The 22697-nt window shown below is 69.0% G+C and overlaps 5 protein-coding genes across 20 annotated transcripts; 3 read left to right on the plus strand and 2 right to left on the minus strand.

Moving 5' to 3' along the window:
* Positions 1-1574: 1574 nt before the first annotated feature.
* ALDH16A1 (aldehyde dehydrogenase 16 family member A1) lies at positions 1575-11473 on the plus strand. Of its 10 annotated transcripts, none has more exons than XM_071420349.1 (21): positions 1575-1910; positions 2421-2523; positions 3152-3278; positions 3350-3510; positions 3816-3893; positions 4187-4377; positions 4830-4964; positions 5765-5956; positions 6291-6395; positions 6546-6682; positions 6826-6901; positions 7096-7157; positions 7440-7517; positions 7660-7834; positions 7931-8107; positions 8496-8618; positions 9707-9811; positions 9996-10049; positions 10166-10309; positions 10627-10759; positions 10830-11473. In XM_071420349.1, exons 1-21 carry the CDS (start codon positions 1815-1817, stop codon positions 11225-11227), a joined length of 2850 nt encoding a protein of 949 aa, XP_071276450.1. In that variant the 5' UTR covers positions 1575-1814; the 3' UTR covers positions 11228-11473. The 10 variants fall into 10 exon arrangements, 9 of the variants coding, with proteins under 9 accessions (XP_071276450.1, XP_071276452.1, XP_071276451.1 ...); XM_071420351.1 differs by having other exon boundaries at positions 1576-1910; positions 10220-10309; XR_011677952.1 differs by having other exon boundaries at positions 1588-1910; positions 9920-10049; positions 10171-10309; positions 10830-10963.
* Positions 11474-11565: 92 nt separating this feature from the next.
* Positions 11566-14038, minus strand: KASH5 (KASH domain containing 5). 7 transcript variants are annotated; one of them, XM_071420369.1, is made up of 12 exons: positions 13838-14038; positions 13444-13758; positions 13231-13297; positions 13008-13151; positions 12810-12927; positions 12676-12726; positions 12525-12602; positions 12383-12439; positions 12225-12284; positions 12022-12086; positions 11886-11943; positions 11566-11816 (listed from the first exon to the last, which is right to left on the minus strand). In XM_071420369.1, the coding sequence occupies exons 1-12, from the start codon at positions 14031-14033 to the stop codon at positions 11580-11582; spliced, it is 1446 nt and encodes a 481-aa protein (XP_071276470.1). In that variant the 5' UTR covers positions 14034-14038; the 3' UTR covers positions 11566-11579. The 7 variants fall into 7 exon arrangements, with proteins under 7 accessions (XP_071276470.1, XP_071276469.1, XP_071276467.1 ...); XM_071420368.1 differs by having other exon boundaries at positions 12225-12439; positions 12525-12726; positions 13008-13148; positions 13444-13493; positions 13578-13758; XM_071420366.1 differs by having other exon boundaries at positions 12225-12439; positions 12525-12726; positions 13444-13493; positions 13578-13758.
* A 188-nt stretch (positions 14039-14226) lies between these two features.
* Positions 14227-16511, minus strand: CD37 (CD37 molecule). The gene is made up of 8 exons (XM_071420374.1): positions 16104-16511; positions 15905-15977; positions 15698-15822; positions 15363-15437; positions 15161-15265; positions 14900-15085; positions 14742-14825; positions 14227-14426 (listed from the first exon to the last, which is right to left on the minus strand). Exons 1-8 carry the CDS (start codon positions 16167-16169, stop codon positions 14349-14351), a joined length of 792 nt encoding a protein of 263 aa, XP_071276475.1. The 5' UTR covers positions 16170-16511; the 3' UTR covers positions 14227-14348.
* Positions 16512-16582: 71 nt separating this feature from the next.
* Positions 16583-19306, plus strand: BAX (BCL2 associated X, apoptosis regulator). The gene is made up of 6 exons (XM_071420373.1): positions 16583-16826; positions 16943-16991; positions 18064-18225; positions 18407-18542; positions 18639-18743; positions 19027-19306. The coding sequence occupies exons 1-6, from the start codon at positions 16700-16702 to the stop codon at positions 19126-19128; spliced, it is 681 nt and encodes a 226-aa protein (XP_071276474.1). The 5' UTR covers positions 16583-16699; the 3' UTR covers positions 19129-19306.
* Positions 19307-20351: 1045 nt separating this feature from the next.
* Positions 20352-22457, plus strand: LOC139586758 (ferritin heavy chain A-like). The gene is made up of 4 exons (XM_071420375.1): positions 20352-21245; positions 21400-21546; positions 21620-21745; positions 22165-22457. The coding sequence occupies exons 1-4, from the start codon at positions 21144-21146 to the stop codon at positions 22327-22329; spliced, it is 540 nt and encodes a 179-aa protein (XP_071276476.1). The 5' UTR covers positions 20352-21143; the 3' UTR covers positions 22330-22457.
* The last annotated feature ends 240 nt before the right edge of the window (positions 22458-22697 follow it).

The following is a 22697-nucleotide window of genomic DNA, read 5'->3' on the forward strand; positions in this document are numbered from 1 at the left end:
CCGGCGCCGCTCTGGCAATTTCCGGTCAATCTCGGTTGTTCCGGTGCCGCTCTGGCCATATCCGGTAAATCTCGGTTGTTCCGGTGCTGCTCTAGCACTTTCCGCTAAATCTCGGTGGTTCCCGTGCCGCTCTGGCCATATCCGGTCAATCTCGGTGGTTCCGGTGCCGTTTTGGCCATTTCCGGTTTTTCTCGGTGGTTCCGGTGCCGCTCTGGCCATTTCCGGTAAATTTCGGTGGTTCCGGCGCCGCTCTGGCCATTTCCGGTCAATCTCGGTTGTTCCGGTGCCGCTCTGGCCATTTCCGGTCAATCTCGGTTGTTCCGGTGCCGCTCTGGCCATATCCGGTAAATCTCGGTTTTTTTCCGGTGCTGCTCTAGCCACTTCCGCTAAATCTCGGTTGTTCCGGTGCCGCTCTGGCCATATCCGGTCAATCTCAGCTGTTCCGGTGCCGTTCTGGCCATTTCCGGTCAATCTCGGTGGTTCCCGTGCCGCTCTGGCCATTTCCGGTAAATTTCGGTGGTTCCGGCGCCGCTCTGGCCATTTCCGGTCAATCTCGGTGGTTCCGGCGCCGCTCTGGCCACTTCCGCTAAATCTCTGTGGTTCCGGTGCCGCTCTGGCCATTTCCGGTCAATCTCGGTTGTTCCGGTGCCGCTCTGGCCATTTCCGCTTCATTCTCGGTGGTTCCGGCGCCGCTCTGGCCATTTCCGGTAAATTTCGGTGGTTCTGGCGCCGCTCTGGCCATTTCCGGTCAATCTCGGTGGTTCCGGCGCCGCTCTGGCCATATCCGGTAAATCTCGGTTTTTTTCCGGTGCTGCTCTAGCCACTTCCGCTAAATCTCGGTGGTTCCGGTGCCGCTCTGGCCATATCCGGTTAATCTCGGTGGTTCCGGTGCCGTTCTGGCCATTTCCGGTCAATCTCGGTGGTTCCCGTGCCGCTCTGGCCATTTCCGGTAATTTTCGGTAGTTCCGGCGCCGCTCTGGCCATTTCCGGTCAATCTCGGTACTTCCGGTTCCGCTCTGGCCATAGCCGGTAATTCTCAGTGGTTCCAGCGCCGCTCTGGCCATTTCCGGTCAATCTCGGTGGTTCCGGCGCCGCTCTGGCAATTTCCGGTCAAACTCGGTAGTTCCGGTTCCGCTCTGGCCATTTCCGGTCAATCTCGGTGGTTCCGGTGCCGCTTAGGCCTTTTCCGGTAAATTTCGGTGGTTCTGGCGCCGCTCTGGCCATTTCCGGTCAATCTCGGTGTTTCGGTGCCGTTCTGGCCGTTTCCGGTCAATCTCGGTGGTTCCCGTGCCGCTCTGGCCATTTCCGGTCAATCTCGGTGATTCCGGCGCCGCTCTGGCAATTTCCGGTCAAACTCGGTAGTTCCGGTTCCGCTCTGGCCATTTCCGGTCAATCTCGGTGGTTCCGGTGCCGCTCTGGCCTGTTCCGGTAAATTTCGGTGGTTCTGGCGCCGCTCTGGCCATTTCCGGTCAATCTCGGTGTTTCGGTGCCGTTCTGGCCGTTTCCGGTCAATCTCGGTGGTTCCCGTGCCGCTCTGGCCATTTCCGGTCAATCTCGGTGATTCCGGTGCCGCTCTGGCCATTTCTGGTCAATCTCGGTGGTTACGGAAGGCGCTCTGGCAGTTTCCGGTCATACTCGGTTGTTCCGGTTCCGCTCTAGCCATTTCCGCTTGATCTCGGTTGTTCCGGTGCCGCTCTGGCCTGTTCCGCCCCATCTCGGTTGTTCCGGCGCCGCTCTGGCCCGTCCTGCCCGTCTCGGTTGTTTTCGGGGCCGCTCTGGCCCGCCCCGCCTGTCTCGGTGGTGTCCCGGCGGTGATGGCGGCTCTTGCGGCTCTCGGGGCTCCCCCGGTCCCCGAAATCTTCGCCACCATGGAGGAGGGGCCGATCCCCGGCAGGTCCAACCATGGCGAGGTGAGGGGGTCCCTCGGGGTCCCCCTGGGTGGGTCCTGGGTTGGCTCTTTGGGGGTTCTGGGAGTCCGGAGGGGCTCGGGGGGTCCTGGGAGGTCCCTCAGAATCTGAGGGGGGTCTTGGGGGGCTCTTGGGAGCCTCCTCAGGAACTGGGAGGGGTCTGGGGCGGGGGGTCCCGAGGGAAATAATGGGGCAGGGGGAGGCACCAGGGGGGGAATTGGGGTGGGTTTGTGGGGTCCCGTGAGGATGGGGGGGTTCTGGTGGGTCCTGGAGGGTCCCAGATGGGTCCTGGGGGCGTCCTGGAGGGTCCTGGGGGCGTCCCATGGGGGGAGCCCATGGGGAACCCGGGGTTCTGTGGGGTGCGTCGGGGTCAAAGTCTCCCCGTGGGCCCAAGGTCGTTTGGGGGATGGGGGAGGGCTGGGCTGGGGCTGGGGGTCCCAGAGGGGTCCCAGAGGGGTCCTGGGGGATCCTGGGGGTCCCGGGGGTCCCATTGTGTCCCCCCCTGTCCCCCAGGCGTGGCTGGAGTCCCACGGGCGCAGCCTCGGACACTTCGTGAACGGGACCTGGCTGAGACCGGAGGGGAGGGAGAGCCTCGAGTGCCACGAGGCCACCACGGGTACGGGACACACAGGGGACACTGAGGGGACACTGAGGGACAGGGATCACCGAGGGGACACACAGGGGACAGGGACAGGGAGATCATCGAGTGCCACAAGGCTACCACAGGTACGGGACACACAGGGGAAACTGAGAGGTCACACAGGGGACAGGGACGGGGACACTGAAGGACAGGGACAGGGAGAGACTTGAGTGCCACGAGGCTACCACAGGTATGGGGGGGGACAGGGACACTGAGGGGACACCGAGGGGACAGGGACAGGGATTGGGGTCAAGTGTCCAGGTCACAGATTTGGGGTCACTGGTGCAGACCAGGGTCAGGGGTCAGGGATTGGGGCAAGGTCGTGGAGCTGGAGTTGGGGTTTGGGGTTGGGCTTTGGGGTCAGAGCTCAGTGGTCAGTGTCCAGCGGTCAGTAGTCAGTGTCCATCCCCTGTTGTGTCCCCAGGCCAGGCGGTGGCCGCGGTGCCGGCTGGGGCCAGCTCGGGGTTTGGATCAGGGTTTAGGGTCAGCAGTCAGTGTCCATCCCCTGTTGTGTCCCCAGGCCGGACGGTGGCTGGGGACAGCTCGGGGTTTGGATCAGGGTTTGGGGTCAGTGATCAGTGTCCATCCCCTGTTGTGTCCCCAGGCCGGACGGTGGCCACGGTGCTGGCTGGGGACAGCTCGGATGTGGCCGTGGCCGTGGCAGCGGCGGCAGCAGCGGCTGAAGCCTGGGCAGGGCTGGGGGGGCCCCAGCGGGGGCAGCACCTGGCCAGGTGAGTGACCTCTGACCCCGGGTGACCCCAGGTGACCCCAGGTGACCCCATTGTCCCCTCTATCTCCCCAGGCTGGCCGCCACACTCGAGGGTGACCCCGGGGTGGCCCTGGGGGCGCTGCTGGCCCTGGGCGGGGGGCGCCCCCTGTGCCGGACCCTCGGGGCTGAGCTGGAGCTGGGGCTGCGGCCACTGCGGGGGCTGGAGCTGCCCGAGGGGGGGTGGCGCCCCCTGGGTGAGTGCCATTGTCCCCAAAGGGTCCCCAAGGTGTCCCCTGACACCCCCTGGGTGAGTGTCATTGTCCCCAAGGGTCTTCCCTGAGTGAGTGCTACTGTCACCAAAGGGTCCCCAAGGTGTCCCGTGGGTGGGTGTCACTGTCCCCACGATGTCCCCTGTCCCCTCTGGGTGTCCCCTGACCCCTGTGTGTCCCCAGGGGTGGTGGCCCTGGTTCTGGCCAGTCCCTGCTCGCTGTCCCCGTGGTGTCACTGTCCCCTGGGTGTCCCCATGGTGTCCCCATGGTGTCCCTGTCTGTCCCCTCAGGGGTGGTGGCCCTGGTCCTGGTGGGTCCCTGCTCGCTGCCGGAGCTGCTCTGGAAACTGGGGCCACTCCTGGCCATGGGTGAGTGCAGGGAGGGATAAATGGGGACAAATGGGGACCCTAGGGACAGCTGTTTTGGGGTGTCCTTGGGGGGGTGTCCCTTTTGGGGTCCCATAGTTTCTGGGGTGTCCCTGCAGGGACTCCCAGCAGTTTTGGGGTGTCCCAATGTCCCTTCTTTTTGGGGCCCCATCCCTTTCAGGGTGCCCCTGGCGGGGCCCCAGTGTCCTTTTTTGGGGTCCCAGCCCTGTTGGGGTCCCAGCCCCTGTTGGGGTCCCAGCCCTGTTGGGGTCCCACGGTTCTGGTGCCCCCCTCAGGGAACACGGCCGTGCTCGTGGCCCCCCCGGCGGCGGCGCTGCCGCTGCTGCTGCTGGCGGAGCTGGGCGGGGAGGGGGCGGCGCTGCCCCCGGGGGTCGTGAACGTCCTGGCGGGACCCCCGGGACTGCCCCGGGCCCTGCGCGACCACCCCGGGATCAGAGCGGTCACCTGGATGGGGGCGGCGGCGCAGGTACGGAGGACACGCCCAGGGGAGGGGACAACAACAATGGGACAACCCCCCCAATGCGGGGTCCCTGTCTCTGTCCCTGTCCCCAGGAGGATCCGTGGTGCCACCTTTGGGGGTCCCCACGTCCCTGTCCCCACACCCTGTCCCTGTCCCCTGTCCCTGTCCCCACACCCTGTCCCTGTCCCCAGGACAATCTGCGGTGGCAGCTCTGGGGATCCCTGTCCCCACGTCCCTGTTCCTGTCCCCATGAGCTGTCCCCATGTCCCCGTCCCTGCCCCCAGGACGATCTCCGGTGCCACCTCTGGGGGTCCCCGTGCCCTGTCCCCTGTCTCCTGTCCCTGTCCCCATGAGCTGTCCCCATGTCCCTCTCCCTGTCCCCATGAGCTGTCCCTGTTGCTGTCCCCATGAGCTGTCCCCATGAGCTGTCCCCGTGTCCCTGTGTCCCCCATCCCCAGGACGATCTCCGGTGCCACCTCTGGGGGTCCCCGCTGCGGGGGCCGCGCCTGGGGGGGTGTCCCCGGGGGGGCCGTGTCGTTGTCATCGTCCTGGACTCGGCCGACCTGGACAGCGCCGCCGCCGCCGCCGCCACGGTGGGGCTGGGGGCCTGGGGCCTCGGGGAGGGGTTTGGGGGGGTTTGGGGTTTTTTTGGGGGGGCTTTTGTGGGGGATTTGGGGGGATTTTTGGGGGGGGAGATTTTAGGGGGTTTTGGGGGTTTTTTGGGGTATTTTGGGGTTCTTCAGGTTTTTTTTTGGGTTTTTTTTTTTTGGAAGGTTTTAGGGGATTTTGGGGTTTTTTTTGGGGATTTGGTGGTTTCTTAGGAGTTTTTTTGGCTTTTCTTGGGGGAGGTTTCAGGGGGTTTTTGGATTTTTTGGGAGGGTTTGTGGGGGTTTTGGTGGTTTCTCAGGTTTTTCAGAATGTTTTTTGGGGAGGCCTTTTGGGGACGTTTCAGAGGGTTTCTGTAGTTTTTATGGTTTTTTTTTTGGTTGGGTTTTTGGGGGGGTTTGGTGATTATAGGGGGTTTTCTTTGAGAGGATTTTCGGGGAGGTTTCAGGGAGCTTTTGAGTTTTTTTGGATTTTTTTTGGCAGGTTTTGGGATATTTTTCAGGAGTCATTTGGGTTTCTTTTGGGGTTTTTGTGGGGGATTTTCAGGGGGTTTTTGGGGAGGATTTTCAGGAGGTGTTTGGTTTTCTTTTGGGGTTTTTTTGAGGGTTTGGGGGTTTTTCGGGGGGTTTTTGGGGAGGATTTTCAGGAGGTGTTTGGGTTTCTTTTGGGGCTTTTGTGGGGGTTTTTCAGGGGTTTTGTGGAGGCTTTTCAGGAGGCATTTGGGTTTTTTGGGGTCGGTTTGGCGTTTCCCTGGCCTGTCCCTGATGCTGTCCCCTGCTGTCCCCAGCTGCCCAGGGGGGGCTGCGTGCTCCTGGCCCAGGACTCGGTGGTGGCGCCGCTGGAGCAGCGGCTCCGGGCCCGGCTCGGGCAGCTGCACGTGGGGGACCCCACGGACCCCAGGACCGAGGTGGGGCCGCTGCCCCCAGAGACCCCCCTGCCCGAGGAGCTGCTGTGGGAGGCGCGCGAGGAGGGGGCGCAGGTGACACAGGGGGACACGGGGGTGGCGCTGAGGGGCCGCGAGGTGGGGAGGGGGACGCGGGGTTTGGGGTGTAGGGGGGTTTGGGGGTTCCTGGATATTGGGGTGGGCTGGGGAGGGGAGTTTGCGATGTTTTCTGGGGGAAATTTGGAGCTTTTGGACACCAGGGTTCCTGTTGGGTGGGGGGGAGTTTGAGGTGTTTTCTGGGGAGAAATTTGGAGGTTCCTGAGGTTTGGGGAGGTCCAGGGGTTCCTGAACGTTGTGGGTCCCTTCAGGGCTGCCCTGGGTGTCACTCCCGGTGTCCCTCCCTCATTGGGACCCTTTTTGTTTCCCCCAGGTTTTCCAGGTTCCTCTGCCGCCGCTGCCGGGGAGGGGGCAGCGTTTCTACCCCCCCACGCTGATCTCGGGGGTGGCCCCGACCTCGCGGTGCCTGAGGGAGCCGGTGGGTGCCCCTGGGGGTGCCCCTGGGGGGGTAGGGGGTGCCCCTGGGGGGCTTGGGGGGGTCGGGGTTGCCCCTGGGGGAGCCCCTGGGTGCCCCTGGGGGGGTCGCGGGTGCCTTTGGGGACCCTCTGAGCGCCCCCTGCCCCCCCAGGTCCCGGGGCCGGTGCTGGTGCTGCTGCCTGTGCGTGGCCCCTCCGAGGCCGTGGCCGTGGCCTCGGCGCTGCCCCATGCCGCTGCTGCTGCCCTCTGGGCCCAGGACATCACCGTGGCCTTGGACACGGCGGACAGGTGACCACCGCCACCCCCTGACCCCGAGGGCAGGAGTGACCGCCACCCCCCGAGCCCGGGGGGGACAGGTGACCACCGCCACCCCCTGACCCTGAGGCCAGGCCAGGAGTGACCGAGGTCACTGAGCGCTGACCCCTCCGCAGGCTGCCCCAGGGGCTGGTGTCCCTCAACTCCCTGGACCTGCTGGACCCCAGCACCGGGGGCACCGACCTGGATGAGGTGGGGGGAGCCAAGGAGGGGCTCTGGGGGGGGTTTGGGAGGGGTCCAGGGGGGTTTGGGGGGTCCTGGAGAAGCCGGAGGGACGTGGAGGTGTCCTGGGGGGACTGGGGCGGGTTTTGGGGGTCCCCAGGGTGGGGGGGGGAGGGGGTTCTGTGCCGTTGCAGATGGGCTCTGCCCCCCCGCACTTCCTCCAGGCACTGCGAGAATTTGGGTGCCCCCCCTGGGAACAGCCCCCCGAGGTGGAGGAGCCGCTCAGGTACCCCCTGATGGGACAGGGACCCCTCCCCAGGATGGAGACCCCAAACTGGGGGGGGGTCCCAGGACAAGAACAGCAAGACTGGGACTGGTTTAGCACCCCAGGATCCCCTTCTTCCCCCCCGGGGTGGTCCCAGCCCCATCCTGCCCCCCCAGAGGGTCCCGTGTGCCCCTCAGGACCCCCCCGATTGTTCGTCTCGCGGGGGTCCTGGTGCCCCCGATGCCCCTCCCACGGCCATGCCCTTTGACCCCTGTGTCCTTTGTCCTCTTTGTCCCCTCCCAGCCCCTCGGTGACCCTGGATGACCCCGGTGATCCTGAGCTGGCCCAGGCCGTGGCCACCGCCCGCGGGGCCGCCCCAGGGTGAGTGCGGGGGTGGGGGGGTGACCCCCCGAGGGCTGTCCCCGACCCTCCCAGGGCTGCCCCCGACCCTCCCAGGGCTGTCCCCGACCTCGGGACCCCTCGGGGAGGGGGGCTCGGTCCCCGACACCCTCCCTTCCCGCAGGTGGGGGCGGCTGCCGGGGGCGTCGCGGGCCCGGGTGCTGCGGGGGGCGGCGGCGGCGCTGCCGGGGGGTCCCGGGACCCCTGAGGACGGCGACCGCAGCGACACCGGCGGGAGCCTGCGGGGGGCGCTGCTGCGCTGGGCGGAGCGAGCGGAGCGCGCGGGCGGGACCGTGCAGGTGGGCGTGGTTAAAGGGGGTCGGGCAGAAAGGAGGCGTCTGTCTGTTCGGTGAGTGGGCGCGGCCTTTGATCGGGCGTGACCAAGTCTGCTGCAGGAGATGCCCAGGGGGCGGGCCCTGCTGACAAGGCGGCCGCTGGGAGTGCTGGGCGTGGCCTGGGGCTGGCCACGCCTCTTGGCGCTGGAGCTCCTCCTCCCGGCGCTGGCGCTCGGGAACGCGGTCGTGGTGGTGGCGCCCTCTGGCGGCGCCGGTGCCGCACAGCGACTGCGGAAGGTGCGGAACCGGGACACCCCCGTGCCCCCCCGGGGGACTCCCGTGATGCCCCCTGACCCTCGGGTGACCCCCATGTCCCCCCTGCGACCCCCGGGAGCTCCCCTGTGTCCCCCATGCCCCTCCCCTGTGCCCCATCGCGTGCCCCCCCGAACCCCTCCGGGACCCCCCCGTGCCTCCCCGGGGACACCCATGATGCCCCCTGACCCCCGGGTGTCCCCCCATGTCCCCCTCCGGACCCCGCATTTGCCTCCCCAGGACCTCCCCTGTGCCCCCTGCTCCCCATCACATTCCCCCCCGAACCCTTCCGGGACACCCCCCCCCCCCGTCCCCTTCCATCACCCGGGACCCCCCCCCCGGTGACGCTACGCCCCCTCCCCTGTGTCCCCAGGCTCTGGTGGCCGCGGGGCTGCCGGCGGGGGCCCTGACGGTGCTGCCCGGGGCTTCCCGGGGCAGCGGATCTCGCCTGGCGCGGCAGCGCCCGGACGGGCTGTGGCTGTGCGGGGGGGACGCGGTGAGTGCGGGGGCGGTGCGGGACATTTGTGGGGGGGACAATGTGGGGACACGGGGAAGGGAACAGCGGAGGGGACGCGGGGGAAGGGGCGTGGGCACTGGGCTGTGACGTTTTGGGGGTCCCGAGTCGTGGGGCGGCTGCTGTGGGGGGGTTTGGGGTGGGGGGGCACAGCCCCCGGCTGTCCCCAGCTGTCATCTCTCATGTCCCCCCCCCCGCCCAGGACTGCGACTGGGCCTCTGCCGTGAGCGTCCCCCGCGTCTGGGGGGTCCCGGCGGGACTCCTGGGGGCTCCGGGGCAGGAGCTCCCCCCCGGCGCCGAGCGGGAGCTGGAGCTGCGCTGCACCCGCCCCCGCTGCCTTTGGCTGCCGGGGGGCGCCCCCTGAGACCCCCCCCAAATCTGCGGGGAGTTCGGACCTCGCCCTGTGCCTCCCCAGCCCCGCCCCTCGGGACCCCCGCCCCAATAAAGCGCTCCGAGCCGCAGCCGCTGTCCTGTCCTTGGGGGGGACCGGGAGGTCTCGGGCTGCAGTGCGGGGGGAACATTTTGCGGGGGGACAATTTGGGGGGGGACAATTTGGGGGGGACATTTTGGGGGCGCCCCGCCCCTGCACGTGCCCGGACGCCCCGGCCTCCCTCCCTCGCTCGGGGCAGCCGCACCCAAAGCTCTGCTGGGCCGGGCGGGGGTCCCGAGCGCCGGAGCCCCCGCGGGGTTGGGGAGGGGTCCCCGGGGTGAGGAGGGGGCGCTCGGGGCTCCGCGCGCTGGGTGCGAGGGGGCGGCTCGGCGCGTCCCGCTGCCCTCTCGGGTTTCCTGGGCCCCCTCCCGGCCCGCTCCCACTTTCGCTTTCGGCGGCGGCTCCGCCGCGGCCCGAGGGGTCCCGAGGGGGTCCCGGGGTGGTCCCGAGGGGGTCCCGGGGGGGCTCCGGGAGCGCTCGCGGGTCCCCGTGCGCCGTCTCCTGCTCGGCACCGCCATGGACGTGTCCCCCCCCTTGCTCCGCTCTGGTAAGTGGGGAACCCCCGCACCCCCCCCCCCCCCCCCCCCCCGAGAGCCCCTCCGGGACCCCCGCGAGAGCCCCCCCGGTGCCCCCCCCCCAGGTGCCGCCGCTCCTGCTGCTCCTGGCCCTGCCCGCCCTCGGCAGCTGCTGCTCCTTCGGCTTTAACCCCATCAGCAGCACCTTCAGCGCCCACCTGAACAACCTGGTGAGACCCCCGCCCCCAGGACCGATCCCCCCGGGACCCCCCCAAACTCCCTCATTCCCCAGGGAATGGTCCCGAAAACCCCCTGACTGCGCCCCTTCACCCCCAAAGGGTCGCTGGGGACCCCCTGAGCGCCCCCCCTCAGCCCTCCGGGCTGCTTTTGGGGACCCCCTGACCCCTCCCACAGACCCCCTGGCTGCTCCTCGACTACCCCGTGGCGATGCCCAGCAACCTGGAGCTGGTGAGCGAGACCCCCCCCCAATCCCACGTGTGCCCCCCACCCCCAAATCCCTCCCTGTTCCTGCCCCCCCTGAGACCCCTGACCCCCCAAATCCCGACCTGCCCTGGCTGCCCCAGGACAGCGCCTGCTCTGATCTCTGGGGGCTTCACTTCGGGGCGCTGGCTCTGCAGCGGATGCTGGGGGTGGCTGGCAAGGATTTGGCTCCCCTGCTCAGGACCCTCCTCGCCCAGCTCCACTTCGTCACTGAGTGTCACATCCAGGTGGGTGGGGGTCCCCGGGGGGGCTCCGGGTGGTCTTGGGGAGGCCAAGGTGAGTCTGGGGGTCTTGGGGGGCTCTGGGGGTCCCCTGAGGTGTCCAGGGTAACTCTGGCGGTCTTGGGGGGCTCTGGGGTCCCCACAGGGGTCTGGGGGTTCCCTGAGGTGTCCAGGGTTACTCTGAGGGTCTTGGGGGGTCTGGGGGTTCCCTGAGGTGTCTCGGGGAGGGGGTGCAGGAGCTCTGGGGCATTTCTGGCATATCCCAGGGTGGTTCAGAAGGGGTCTGGGGTCCCCCGGGGGGGGCTCCTGTGCCATCTCCCCAGGACCCCCAGGGCTGTGTCCAGCTGGAGAGGGTGAACGTGTCGCAGCTACTGGAGACCCTGGCGCAGCACCTGGGGGGGCTGCAAGGGAGACCCCTCCACTTCCCTGGCTGTGCCCACTTGCGCTGCCGCCCAGGTACCCCCCGGGACCCCCGGGAGACCCCCGTAACCCCCCTGGGCAGCTGCTGACCCCCGTCTCCCCCCAGACCCGGCGCTGAGCAGCCCCGCCGAGCGGCATGAGCGGCACGAGGGGACCCTGGGGGCCAGGCAGGGCCCCCCCAGCCCCACTGGACACGGGCTGCTGCTGCTGGGGGGACTTGGGGGGGCCCTGGGCCTGGTGGCGGCGGCCTGGGCACTGTGGAGGAAACCCTGTGCCCAGGTGGGGATACTGGGGGGCACTGGAGAGGGTGGCGAGAGCGTGAGGGGCGCTGTGTGTGTTGGGGACACTGGGGACACGGGGGATGCTGGCTGTCCTGGGGACGCTGGGAGCACTGGGGGCTCTCTTGGGGTCACTGGGAGCGCTGGGAGGCACTGGGAGGTCATTCCCCTCAGCACCCCCCAGCCCTCACAGGGACCCCCGAGACTGGAGCAGGACGGGACCTGAGTGGCCGAGCGGTACCTGGGGACAGACACAGGTACTGGGAGGGCTCCTGCATACTGGGATCACTGGGAATGTCCTGAGGACCATCAGGCCCTCACCCTGTGCCACTGGTGAGAGTCGGGGCCCCCCCAGCTCCCTGCTGGAAGCCCCTGGGGGCTACACCGGGATCTCCAGAGCCGTGGAGAGACCCACGGAGGGGGCCCGGCCTGGCCCCGTGCGGCGCCCATAAAGCTGATCCTGACACCCCGGCTCTGATCCTGCTTGAGTGCACTGGGAGGACTGGGACGAGGGTTTGGGGGAACTGGTACAGACTGGGGCGGACACAGCACTGCCCAAACGGCCTTTACTGGGGGTCTCACAGGGGCGGGGGGCTCCGGTGGCGCAGCTGGGGCTGGGGCAGCTGGCGGGGCAAGAGGTAGAGCAGGGCCAGCAGGGCCAGCAGCGCCAGAGCCCACGGTGACAGCAGCGGCGTCCACGGTGACAGCGGCGCCTGGGGGGCCACCGCCTTGGCCACCTCCTCGGGGCTGCCCTCCAGGTCTCCTCCTCCTGTTCCTGCGTCCTCCTCCTTGTCCTCCTCCTTGTCCCCTGTGCCCTAGGCAGATCCTCGGGGTCAGTCAGTGCTGGGGTGGCCCTGCAGGGTCCCCCCTGAGCCCACCCTTACCGGGCTCGCCGTGGCTGTGGCCTGGAGCTCCAGCTGGCCGCGTGGGCACCACGGGCGCCTGTGGGAGGAGGAGGAGGGTGAGGACGCAGAGATGAAGGCTCCCGAGGACATTGCCCACCCACGTGTCCCCCCCTACATGGCCCAGGCGTCCCGCATCTGGCCCAGCTGCTGCCGCAGCCGCGTCGTCTCCAGGCGCAGTTCCTGCCGGGGAGAAGGGGATGTCACCCTCGGTCCTTGACCCCCACACAGAGAGTGGCCGCTGTGGGGCTCTGCTGTGGCCACCCAGGGGCTCTGCTGTGGCCACTGTCTGGGCCCACACGGAGGGCAGGTGTGCTGTACCTGCACCATCCGCTCGTACTCCTCCAGTGCTGCTGTCAGCTCCTGAGCCCTCTGCCCTGCCTGTGGGACAGGGCCTGGACGTGAGGGGCCATGGGACAGGGCCGGGGGTGGCCCTGGTGACAGCTGAGGTGGTGGCAGTGTCACTGGGCAGCGCTCACCTGGGCAAGGGCTGCGTCCCGTGCAGAGAGCAGGGCAGTTCCACGGCAGAGCTGGGCCTGGGCAGAGGGACAGGGACAGGGACTCAGCACTGTCACTGTCACTGTCCAACACAGCCCCCAGCACCATGGCCACCGTGCTCACCTCCAGGCTGGCCACGCGAGCCGCCTGTGCCTGGAGCTGCTCCCGCAGTCCCTGGCCCTCGGCGAGGAGCCGCTGGTTCTGCCAGGGGTGAAACAGGGCTGGGTTCCCTGTGGCACTGCCCCACTGGGGCAGCCCTCAGCACCAGGCTGACCTCCTCCTGCAGGCCCTCGGCCCGCGAGCACAGGCTACGCTGCTCCTTCTCCTGGGGAGGGAGGGAGGGCACGGCCGTGAGGGGACACCGTGTGACAGCGTGGCACCATGTGGCACCTCAGCTCAGTCTCTCACCGTGTGCCGTGCCTGCCGCCGCAGCTCGGTGTTCTCCTCCTCCAGCCGCTTCACCACGGCCTTCATGTCGTCCAGCTCCTCCACGGCTGCCCTGGCCTGCTCCAGCGCCTGCCGGCTGCTGCCAGGGGCAAACGGCGCTTCAGCCTTGCCAGGATGCAGACCCAGACCCCGCGCCCCTCGGGAGCCCCTCGGGAGCACCTTCGCAGCTGTGCCTGGAGCTGTGCAATCTCCTCGGCCAGGCGGGCGTTGAGCTCCTCAGCCAGCTCGGCGTCCCGCTGCAGTTTGGCGTTCTGGGCCGCCAGCTGCCGGGTACGGCTCCGCAGCCCCGCGGCCTCGGCGCTGCTGGGGAGTCCCATAGATCCTGGTGTGCTCCTGGGAGCACGGCCAGGGATGGCAGGGTGTCCCCACAGCGGGCACTTACGGGCTGGTGGCGTCCGTGTTGTCACCCTGGAGCTGGGCAGCTGCTGGGGATGCGTGTCCTTCGTCCTCTGCGGGACGGGACACAGTGGGCTGTGTTTGTGTCCCCATTGGGCTGGGTTTGTGTCCCCATCGGGCTGGGTTTGTGTCCCCATCGGGCTGGGTTTGTGTCCTCATTAGGGCCACCCTGACTCCCTTTTCCTGTGCCAACGCCCACCTGCTGGCACTGCTCCAGTGTCACCAGTGGCCATGTCCTGCTCCTCGGCCCTGCAGGGACGGAGCTGCGGGTCAGCACCACTGGCCGGTGTGGCTGGCACCAGGCACCGTGCCCATCTATCTCTGGGCACTGACCCGTCCTGCCGGCACGCTGCGATCCAGGCGCCCATGGCGCTGCGGAACCGGCTCCAGTCCAGCGCCGTGCCCGCGGCTGCGGGGTCCAATGCCCGCTGCAGCGCCCGCAGCCGTCCGTCGTGCCCGCTGTGCCCGGTCATGGCCGCCACGTACTCCACCACCCGCTGCGGCTGCACCAGCCCTGTGCGGATGGACCGAGGGCTCAGGGACCACCAGCTCAGTTTGGTTGCAGCCACCGAGGCCCCAGCGGCTTCGGCTACCTGTACGCTCGGGGTCGCAGGCAGCGAAGGTGCAGTCCAGGGCGAACTCGTCCGAGCAGCCGCTCTCGGCAGGGGCTGAGGGGGGGACACGCGTTATGGAGGGGTCGGAGCCTCGCCCCCCACCCCGCTCCCTCATGGTGCCCGCACCTGGCAGGGGGATGGCGGCGCCCGGGGCGCAGGGAAGCTCTGCAGCCATGGTGTTCAGGGGTGCTCCGGGGCGGTGTCGAGGGTCTCGGGGGGTCCCGGGAGCGCCGCTGAGGGGTTGAGGGGGAGCCGGTGAGGGGGGCGGGAATCGCCTCACGGCGAGGAGAGGGGCGGGGCTTGGCGCGAGCCCTTCCCGCTCAGAGAGAAAGGGGCGTGGTCAGAGGGAAGGGGCGTGGCCCTGCTGCTCCGCGCGCTCCCCGTCCCGTCCCGGCGCGCTCCCGGTCCCGTCCCGGTTCCGCTGCTTCCCAACGGCTTTTATTGAAGCACACAACCCTCCGCGCTTCCCCCCGACACCACCCCGGCCCCCTCAGAGCCCTCGCAGCAGCTTCTCGTAGCGGGAGTCCAGGTTCCGGAGCAGGAACATCGACAGCATCAGCAGGGAGAGCTGGCAGCAGAGATCAGGATCAGCTCCCCCCAATCCCTCGGACCCCTGACTCCCCTCCCGGCCACCCTGAGCCCCCTCCGACCCTTCTGGCCACCCTGAATCCCCTAGGACCCTCCCCTGAACCCTCCCTGGCCCCCCCAGCCCACCCCACCTGTGGTCCCACAGCCTTTCAGCCACCCCCAGCCCCCCCCAGCTCAGCCCCCCGCCCCAGGGCATCCCCCCACAGCCTTCCGAGCACCCCCAACTCAGCCCCCCCACCCCAGGGCATCCCCCCACAGCCCTCCGAGCACCCCCCGCCCCAGGGCATCCCCCTACCTCCCCCAGGCCAATGCCGACGCAAGCCCCCACGATGGTGACCAGGTTTCCGGCCAGCCAGCTCTGGACTCTCTCCTTGCAGCCCTGGGGTGACAACTGGGGGGTCACTTGGAGCCCCCCCCGGAGCTCCGGGACCCCCCGATTGCCCCGTGCCTCACCGTGGGGAAGGTGTCCTGGGGGGCGGCTGTGGGGCAGCGGCCGTGGGGGAGCACCCACGGGCTCCCGTGGGTGCCGTTGGGTGCCCTGAGGCAGGAGCAGGCGATGGCTCTGTCCCTGTCCCCATCCCTGGTGGCCTCATCGTGCTGCTCCCAGTCCTGAGGTCCCTTCCACCCACAGCAGCCGAGCTGGGGAGGGGGCAGAGGGTCAGTGTGGTGGCCGAGGGGTGGTCCTGGGCTCCTTTTGGGGGGAGGGCGTCTCACCTGCTGCTGGACAGCGTCCCAGCTCTCGTGAGGGTCCCCAGGTGGTCCCTGGGCTGGGTACCCCCGGATCAGCTCCTCAGCGTAGGTGGCCACCTTGGCAGCCAGCTGGGGACAGGGGTCAGCACAGCCTCGCCCCCCGACCCCCGGCGTCGCACCCCGACCCCGGGGTCCCCCCCAGCTGGGACGGGGCCCCCGCACTCACAGTGGCGCGCTGCGTGTAGACGATGATGGCCATGGTGATCTGGGCAGCGAGGAGCAGCAGCAGCAGCCCGAAATACTTTGGGGACAAACGGGGGGGATGGGGGTCAGCCAGACCTGCCCCCCAGCCCCTCCGGGGTCAGCCGGACCTGCCCCCCAGCCCCTCCCCAGCCCCTCCCCAGCCCACAGGGTCGCCCCCTCCCCGCTGCTGTCCCCCCCGGTGCAGGATGTGGTGGCACCACGTGTCCCTGCGGTCACCCCAGGAAGTTGCAGCACAGCCACCCTGCACCCTCCCGGTTCCCCGAATCCCCCCGGACCCCCCCGAGCCCCCCGACTCACCATCCCCAGCATGGTCTTGACCTCCTTGAGGGCCCCCAGGCAGCCCAGGAAGCCCAGGAGCATGGTGGCCATGCCGACCCCCGAGAAGCCATAGGAGCAGTGCCTCAGGCTGAGCAGCGGCGACCCTGGGGACACCGAGGGGGGGTCAGGCACCCTCTGGGGGTGCCGCAGCTCTCGGGGTGCCCCCCCGATTTGGGGGTGCCTTACCCAGCACGGCGGCGAAGCTCTGCCGGTCGAACAGGACCCAGAAGCTGAAGGCGAGGAGGAGGACGCCCAGGAACTGGGGGGGAGCCCAGGTCAGGACATGGGGGACCCCCAGTGCCCCCCAGCACCGGGAGGCCCCCCCGGGTCCCCTCAGGTCCCCCCATATCCCCCCTGCCCCCCCCCTCCCCCAAGCCCCACTCACGAAGAAGAAGAGGTTGAGGAGGAAGAGGAAGCACTTGGTGCAGCCCAGGCAGCTTTTGGGGCTCATGGCCGCGCTTCGGGGGTCGCACCCGCACGGACCCCGAGCCCACGCCGAGCCCGAACCGTCCCCGGGCCCCGGTTCCCCTCCCGCCCCGCCCGGTGCCGCCGCCTCGGGACCCGCGGGAAGCGCCGGGGACGGCGGAAGCGCCGCGGGGGCGTCGCCCCGGGACCCCCACGGACGGCGGGGGCCGTGACCCCGGTGTGACCCCCGGTGTGACCCCCGGTGTGACTCCCGGGAGCGGGGTCGTGACCCCCGGTGTGACCCCTGGGACCGGGCGGTGACCCCGGGGGTCCCGGGGGGCTGCGGGGGCGGGGCCGAATCCGGGAGGGGGCGGGACCGGACAATGAGTGACGAGCAAAAGGGAGGGGCCTGCACAGGGGGCGTGACCGAGCAATGAGTGACGGGTCATGGGGCGGAGCCTCCCCGGGGGGGACATGGCCTCACATCAGCCCCGCCCCCGATCCGCTCACGTGAGGCAGCGTCCCGGCCCCGCCGGTGTCACGTGACGGCGGCGGGGCCCACGTGTTCCGGGCGCGATGGCGGCGGCGGCGGCTTCGGCCCAGCGGGGCGGCGGCGGAGGCGGAGGAGGCGGCAGCGATCCCGGAGCCGATCCCGGAGCCGGGGCCGGCGGCGGCGAGCCCGCCCCGCCACCAGGGGGCGGCGGTGAGTGGGGGGAGCGGCAGGACCGGCGGCGGGGCGCGGCCTGCGCGGCCCGGGGAGGCGGCGGCGGCGGCAGCCGGCGTCGGTGGGCGGCCCGGTGAGCACCCCGCTGTCCGCAGGGGCCTCCTCGGACCAGATCATGCAGACTGGGGCGATCCTGCTGCGGGCGTGAGTAGGGGAGCGGCGGGAGAACGGGCGGGGCCGGGGGGGACAAGAGGCGGCTTGGGGACACCGCGGGGGGACTTGGGACCGGGAGGGGACTGGGGGGGACACGGGGGGAGCTGGGGACTTGGGACCGGGAGGGGACTGGGGGGGACACGGGGGCGGACTTGGGGACTTGGGACAGGGAGGGGACTGGAGAGGACACGGGGGCGGACTTGGGGACTTGGGACAGGGAGGGGACTCGGGGGGACACCGGGGGAAGTTGGGGGACACAGGAAGGACATGGGACTGGGAAGGGACTTGGGGGGGACACGGGAAGCGGGGAGGACTTGGGACCCGGAGGAGCCTGGGGGGACAAGGGGGGGACTTGGGGCACACAGGAAGGACTTGGGACTGGGAAGGGACTTGGGGGGGACAGGGTGTGGGGGGACTTGGGACTGGGAGGGGACTGGGGGGGACATGGGGGGAGCTTTGGGGACATGGGGTGTGGGGGGGACTTGGGGGACACAGGGGGGACTTGGGGGACACAGGGTGTGGGCGGGACTTGGGACTGGGAGGGGACTTGGGGAGAACTTGGGACTGGGAAGGGACTGGGGGATAAGGGGGGGACTTAGGATTGGGAGGGGACTGGGGGGGACACAGGGTGAGGGGGGACACGATGGGACTTGGGGAGTAGTGGGGACTTGGGACTGGGAGGGGACTGGGGGGGACACGATGGGAGCTTGGGACTGGGAGGGGACTGGGGAGGTCACAGGGTGAGGGGGGACTTTGGGGATGCAGGGAGGGAGGGAGGGGCACTTGGGACTGGGAGGGAACCTTGGGGGGCTTGTGGGGATTCTGGGGGGACACAGAGTGTGGGGGGGAACTCAAAGCTTGGGGCGGGGCTTGAGAGGATGCAGAGCTGTGGGGACACAGGGAGCGAGGGGGGAGTTAGGGGGACACGAGAGGATCCCAGGGGCCTTGAGACGGCCCTGGACATGGGGGTGAGCTGTGACCCTGGGGGGAAGGTGGGACTGAGGGACGGAGGGCCGGGGTCCCCCGGAGCCGGGGGGTCACCCAGAGCACCGGGGGCTCCCAGGTTTGTGCGGGACCGCGTGCAGCGCTGCGGGGACCCCCAGGCCGTGGCGCTGAGCGAGGCCGAGCTGGGCCAGCCCCAGCCCAGCAGCCCCGACACCAAACGCCTCAGCGAGTGCCTGCGCCGCATCGGCGACGAGCTGGACAGCAACATGGAGCTGCAGAGGTGGGCAGCTCTGCTGCTCCCCGGGGGCAAAGCTGGGATTTGGGGGGGGAATCCTGCGGTTCCACCCCCGATGTGGGGGTGGCTGGGGGGCTGGGGTGTCTCGGTGACCCCCCCAGAATGAGCTGACCAGAATTTACTCCCGGCCCTTGTTGTCCCCCCTGCCCACCGTGCCCGGCCCCAGGATGATCGAGCAGGTGGGCTGTGACGCCCCCAAGAAGCTTTTCTTCCGCGTGGCCAGGGAGATGTTCGCCGATGGCACCTTCAACTGGGGCCGCGTGGTCGCCCTCTTCTACTTTGCCTGCAAGCTGGTGCTCAAGGTGGGTGTGGAGCCCCCCCAAAGGCCTCCCCGGGACCCTCTGAGCCCCTGGAAGGGCCTTCCCGGCCCCTCTGAGCCCCCTCCTCTGCCCCGGCAGGCTCTGTGCACCAAGGTCCCGGAGCTGGTCCAGACCATCCTGCGCTGGACCATGGAGTATCTGCAGGAGCACGTGCTGGCCTGGATCCAGGCCCAGGGTGGATGGGTGAGACCCCAAAGCCCCCCATTCCTTGGGGGTCTGTGCCCCTGACCCCTCCCTTGTACCCCAACCTCCCCATTCCTCGGGGGGCCGTGCCCCTGTTTGGCAATCTCCCTTCCCCAATGTTCCCTTTTACCCCAAATTTGCCCCAAATTTACCCCCAAATTACCCCAAATCCTCCATCCCCCCTTTCCCAGCTGCCCTGGGCTGGTTGTTCTAGGGGGGGTGGAGGGACGTTTGGGACCCCCCAGCACAGGGTGCTGACCTCGTTCCCCCCGTGCCCCCCCAGGAAGGGCTCCTGTCCCACTTCGGGACCCCCACCTGGCAGACCATCACCATCTTCGCCGCCGGCGTGCTCACGGCCTCGCTGACCATCTGGAAGATGTCCTAGACTCTGGGGGGGGGGGCCAATTTCTGCCCCCCCCCCCCGCCCGGGACCCCCCCCCGGACTGGCCCTGCCGGCAGGGATGGTGCTGACCCCGGGCCCGGGGGGTTTTTAACCAACACCGCTCGCTCACCTGGATTTTGGGGCGGTGGTCGAGCTGGGGGGGACCCTCCCCCCCTCCCCCTTCCCTCCATCCCCCAGACCCCCCCCCAGAGGCCACAGCTGGGATTTGGGGGGGTTTGGGGGGTCGGGGACCTCCCCAGCCCTGCCCTGCCCTTGGTTTGTGGTGCTTCGAGTGGGGGGGGAAGGGGGGGGGGGAATCCTGCGGTTGCACCCCCGATGTGGGGGTGGCTGGGGGGGGTGGGGTGTCTCTGTGACCCCCCCAGGGGGGTCGGGGTGTCTCTGTGACCCCCCCAGGATGACCTGGGGGGTGGGGGGGGGGGGGGGGTTGGGTTACAGCCATGGCTGTAGGGTGAGTATTTATTGGGGGTCCCCGCCCCCCAAAAAGGGCCCCCCCAGGTGCAATACCCCCCTCCCGGGGCGGGGGCTCTCAGGGTGGGGGGGGGCCACACCCCCTGTTTACACCCCCTCCCCCCCTCCCGGTTTTTGGAGGTCCCCCCGTGTCCCCCACCCCCTCCCACGGTGCTCTCGGCGGTGACGTCACAGGGAACCGCCCCTCCCCAAAATGGGGGCGCCCACCCTCTCTGCCCCCCCCGCCCCCAAAATCGCTTTTCTCCATCGTGGATTTTTCTTCTCTTTTTTTGTACCTTGGTTTTTGTATCTCGGGAATTTCCATGGAAATTAAAAAAAAAAAAAGGGGAATGCGGAGCTTCCTGGGCGTGCCCCCCCCCTCGCAAAAAAACCCAAAAAACAACATCTCGGGGGTTGGGGGTCCCGCCTGATGGGGGAGGGGTGGGGAAGGGTCCTTACCCCCCACCTTCCCCCCCCCTTTCCCCGCAGGGCCATTTGGGGTCCGTGTGTGGGGGGGGGGGGCGTCCCGGGGTTCACTGAGCGGCCATGGGGGGGGGTTGGGGGTGGGGGTCCCACATCTGGACCCTTCCCCACGGGGCCACGTCCCTCCTGCAGCGCAGCCTCTGGATCTCTGGGGGACAAAAGGATTTTGGGGTGAATTCGGGGGATTGTGGGGGTGATTCCCCCCGGGTGTGGGGGTGACTTCGGGGGGCTTTGGGGGGGTGGTCCCCCCCCGAGTGTGGGGGTGGCTTTGAGGGGGAGGCTCCCAGTTCCCCCCAGTCCCGGGGCGGCGGAAACGCGGAGTCAGCGCTGCCAAGTTCCTCTTTTATGGTCCCGGCGCTGAGTCAGCTCCTTCCGCACCCTACAGCCCGCTAAACTCCGATTAGTGGGAGTCACCCGGCACCCCCCGACCTGCCGGGACACCCCAAAACCGCCCCCCGGCTTCCCCTGTGTCCCCCGACCCACCGGTGAACAGCGGCTCTGCCCCAGCCCCCCAACTCCGATTAACGGGCAACCTGCGCCCCAGCACACCCCAAAACCGCCCCTCGGCTCCTATCCTGTGCCCCCCTGTGCCCCCCCAGCCCCTCCCCAGTCCCCCTGTGCCCCCCAACTCCTCCCCAGCCCCCCCTGTGCCCCCCGACCCACCGGCGAACCGCGGTCTTCACCAGCCCCCCCTCTCCTGGTCACCCCACTCATGGGGGGCGCACAAGGGTGGGGTGGAACCCCCCCCATCCCCCGACCCCCCCAAAATCCTGCCCAGTCATGCTGACTGCGGGGCCGTGTGACAAACGGGGACAAGGGCCAAGGCCACCCGGGTCCTCCCGGGTGAAAAGGGGGCGGGCGGGGGGGGCGCCCCCTTCTCTCCGCCCCCGCGGCGGGGAAGGGACATAAACCCCCCCCGGCGGACGTTGAGCGGCCACAGCCGCGTTCTCGCTTCAACAGTGCTTGAACGGAACCGGCTGCTCGCGGCTCCGTCCGTCCATCCGTCCGTCCCGCCGCTCCCGAGCCGCTCCGTCCGTCCGTCCGTCCGTCCGTCCCGCCGCGCCGCCATGGAGTCCCAGGTCCGCCAGAATTACCACCGCGACTGCGAGGCCGCCGTCAACCGCATGGCCAACATGGAGCTCTACGCCTCCTACGTCTACCTGTCCATGGTAGGGGGGCTCGGGACCCCCGGGGCTTGGGGGACCCCCTTGGTGCGCCCCAAAGTCCCGCCCCGCCTCGCTGATGGCAGGGCGGAATGCCAGGAATTTGAGGGGAGGGGAGAGGTCCTGGGAGGCTCCCCCTGACCTCTCCTCCCTCCCCTAGGGCTTCTACTTCGATAGGGACGACGTGGCTTTGTCGCGACTGTCGCGGTTCTTCCTGGAGCAGTCGCGGGAGGAGCGGGAGCACGCCGAGGGGCTGCTGCGCTTCCAGACCAACCGCGGCGGCCGCGTCCTGCTGCAGGACGTCAAGGTGCGTGTCCGGGGGATCGAGGGGGGCTACGTGGCCCACCTGGGCCCCTCCCGGTGACCGCGGTGCCCCGCAGAAGCCGGAGCGGGACACCTGGGGCTCGGCGCTGGAGGCGGTGGAGGCGGCGCTGCAGCTGGAGAAGTCGGTGAACCAGGCGCTGCTGGAGCTGCACGCCCTGGCTGCCGAGAAGGGAGACCCCCACGTGAGTGAGACCCCCCGGCTTCGGCCGCCCTCCTCCTCCTCCTCAAGGGTCTGACGCCCCCTCCCCAGCTCCCAGTGCTCCCAGTTCCTCCCTTTTCCCACGGGATCGCCCTGGGGATCCAGAGGGAGGGGGGATCCTGCGGTTCCACCCTCTGATGTGGGGCTGGGGGGGTCGCTGTGACCCCCCCAGAATCACCTGGGGGGGTGGGGGGCACGGTTACAGCCATGGCCGTACGGTGAGTATTTCCTGGGGGTCCTCACCCCCCAAAAAGGGCCCCCCCAGGTGCAATACCCCCCTCCTGGTGCAGAGGCTCTGTCCACCCTCCCTCTCCAAGGGAAGTGTTTGAGATCTCCCGCTGCTCCGGGGTCCCTCACCTCCCCCGGACCCTCGGCCCTGCCTGACCCTCCCGTGTCCCGCAGCTCTGTGACTTCCTGGAGTCGCACTACCTGGACGAGCAGGTGAAGGCCATCAAGGCTCTGGGTGACCACGCCACCAACCTGCGCCGCCTCAACAACGGCGGGGGGGCCTCGAGCGGCCTGGGCGAGTACCTGTTCGACCGCCTGAGCCTGGAGGAGCGCAGCTGAGCCTCCCCGTGCCACCACCGTCCCCCCGAGCCCCCAGACCCTCGTAACCCCTGCCCCAGCCAAGGGGGCCCTGCCTGCTGGGCTCTCCCAGCATGATGCCCATAAAGGGTCTGTCTCTGCCTCCTCTGCTCTTGTCTCCTCTGACATTTTCTCCCCTCCACACAGGGGAATTGGGGTGGTGGGGTTAGTGGGGGCTGGCATGGGGTGGGGGGGTGGCACGGCCCCTTCAGGGATGGGACAAATTTGTAGGAGTTTGGGGCGTTGCTGAGTAGGGAGGTCTGAGGAAAACCAGAAGGGGCTTCTGAGCACAGGAAGGAGAGCCTTGGACTTGAGTGTCTTGGGACAGGTTTAGAGAATGGATCTGGCCA

The sequence above is a fragment of the Agelaius tricolor genome, unplaced genomic scaffold (genome assembly GCF_023055355.1).
Source record: "Agelaius tricolor isolate 1412-34295 unplaced genomic scaffold, bAgeTri1.0.p SCAF_136, whole genome shotgun sequence".
NCBI classification, from domain to species: Eukaryota; Metazoa; Chordata; class Aves; order Passeriformes; family Icteridae; genus Agelaius; species Agelaius tricolor.

Coding starts and splice junctions, on each gene's coding strand:
- ALDH16A1 (XM_071420349.1), top strand. CDS start 1,815: ATGGCGGCTCTTGCGGCTCTCGGGGCTCCCCCGGTCCCCGAAATCTTC. Junction 3,279..3,349: donor CGGGGGCAGCACCTGGCCAG/GTGAGTGACCTC, acceptor CTATCTCCCCAG/GCTGGCCGCCACACTCGAGG. Junction 3,894..4,186: donor GGGGCCACTCCTGGCCATGG/GTGAGTGCAGGG, acceptor TGCCCCCCTCAG/GGAACACGGCCGTGCTCGTG.
- KASH5 (XM_071420362.1), bottom strand. CDS start 14,033: ATGGCTGCAGAGCTTCCCTGCGCCCCGGGCGCCGCCATCCCCCTGCCA. Junction 13,298..13,443: donor CACTGGAGCAGTGCCAGCAG/GTGGGCGTTGGC, acceptor CCCGTCCCGCAG/AGGACGAAGGACACGCATCC. Junction 13,152..13,230: donor AACACGGACGCCACCAGCCC/GTAAGTGCCCGC, acceptor GGGACTCCCCAG/CAGCGCCGAGGCCGCGGGGC.
- CD37 (XM_071420374.1), bottom strand. CDS start 16,169: ATGAGCCCCAAAAGCTGCCTGGGCTGCACCAAGTGCTTCCTCTTCCTC. Junction 14,826..14,899: donor CCCAGGACACCTTCCCCACG/GTGAGGCACGGG, acceptor TTGTCACCCCAG/GGCTGCAAGGAGAGAGTCCA. Junction 14,427..14,741: donor TCGGCATTGGCCTGGGGGAG/GTAGGGGGATGC, acceptor CTCTGCTGCCAG/CTCTCCCTGCTGATGCTGTC.
- BAX (XM_071420373.1), top strand. CDS start 16,700: ATGGCGGCGGCGGCGGCTTCGGCCCAGCGGGGCGGCGGCGGAGGCGGA. Junction 16,992..18,063: donor GGGGCGATCCTGCTGCGGGC/GTGAGTAGGGGA, acceptor GGGGGCTCCCAG/GTTTGTGCGGGACCGCGTGC. Junction 18,744..19,026: donor TCCAGGCCCAGGGTGGATGG/GTGAGACCCCAA, acceptor GTGCCCCCCCAG/GAAGGGCTCCTGTCCCACTT.
- LOC139586758 (XM_071420375.1), top strand. CDS start 21,144: ATGGAGTCCCAGGTCCGCCAGAATTACCACCGCGACTGCGAGGCCGCC. Junction 21,547..21,619: donor TCCTGCTGCAGGACGTCAAG/GTGCGTGTCCGG, acceptor GGTGCCCCGCAG/AAGCCGGAGCGGGACACCTG. Junction 21,746..22,164: donor CCGAGAAGGGAGACCCCCAC/GTGAGTGAGACC, acceptor CGTGTCCCGCAG/CTCTGTGACTTCCTGGAGTC.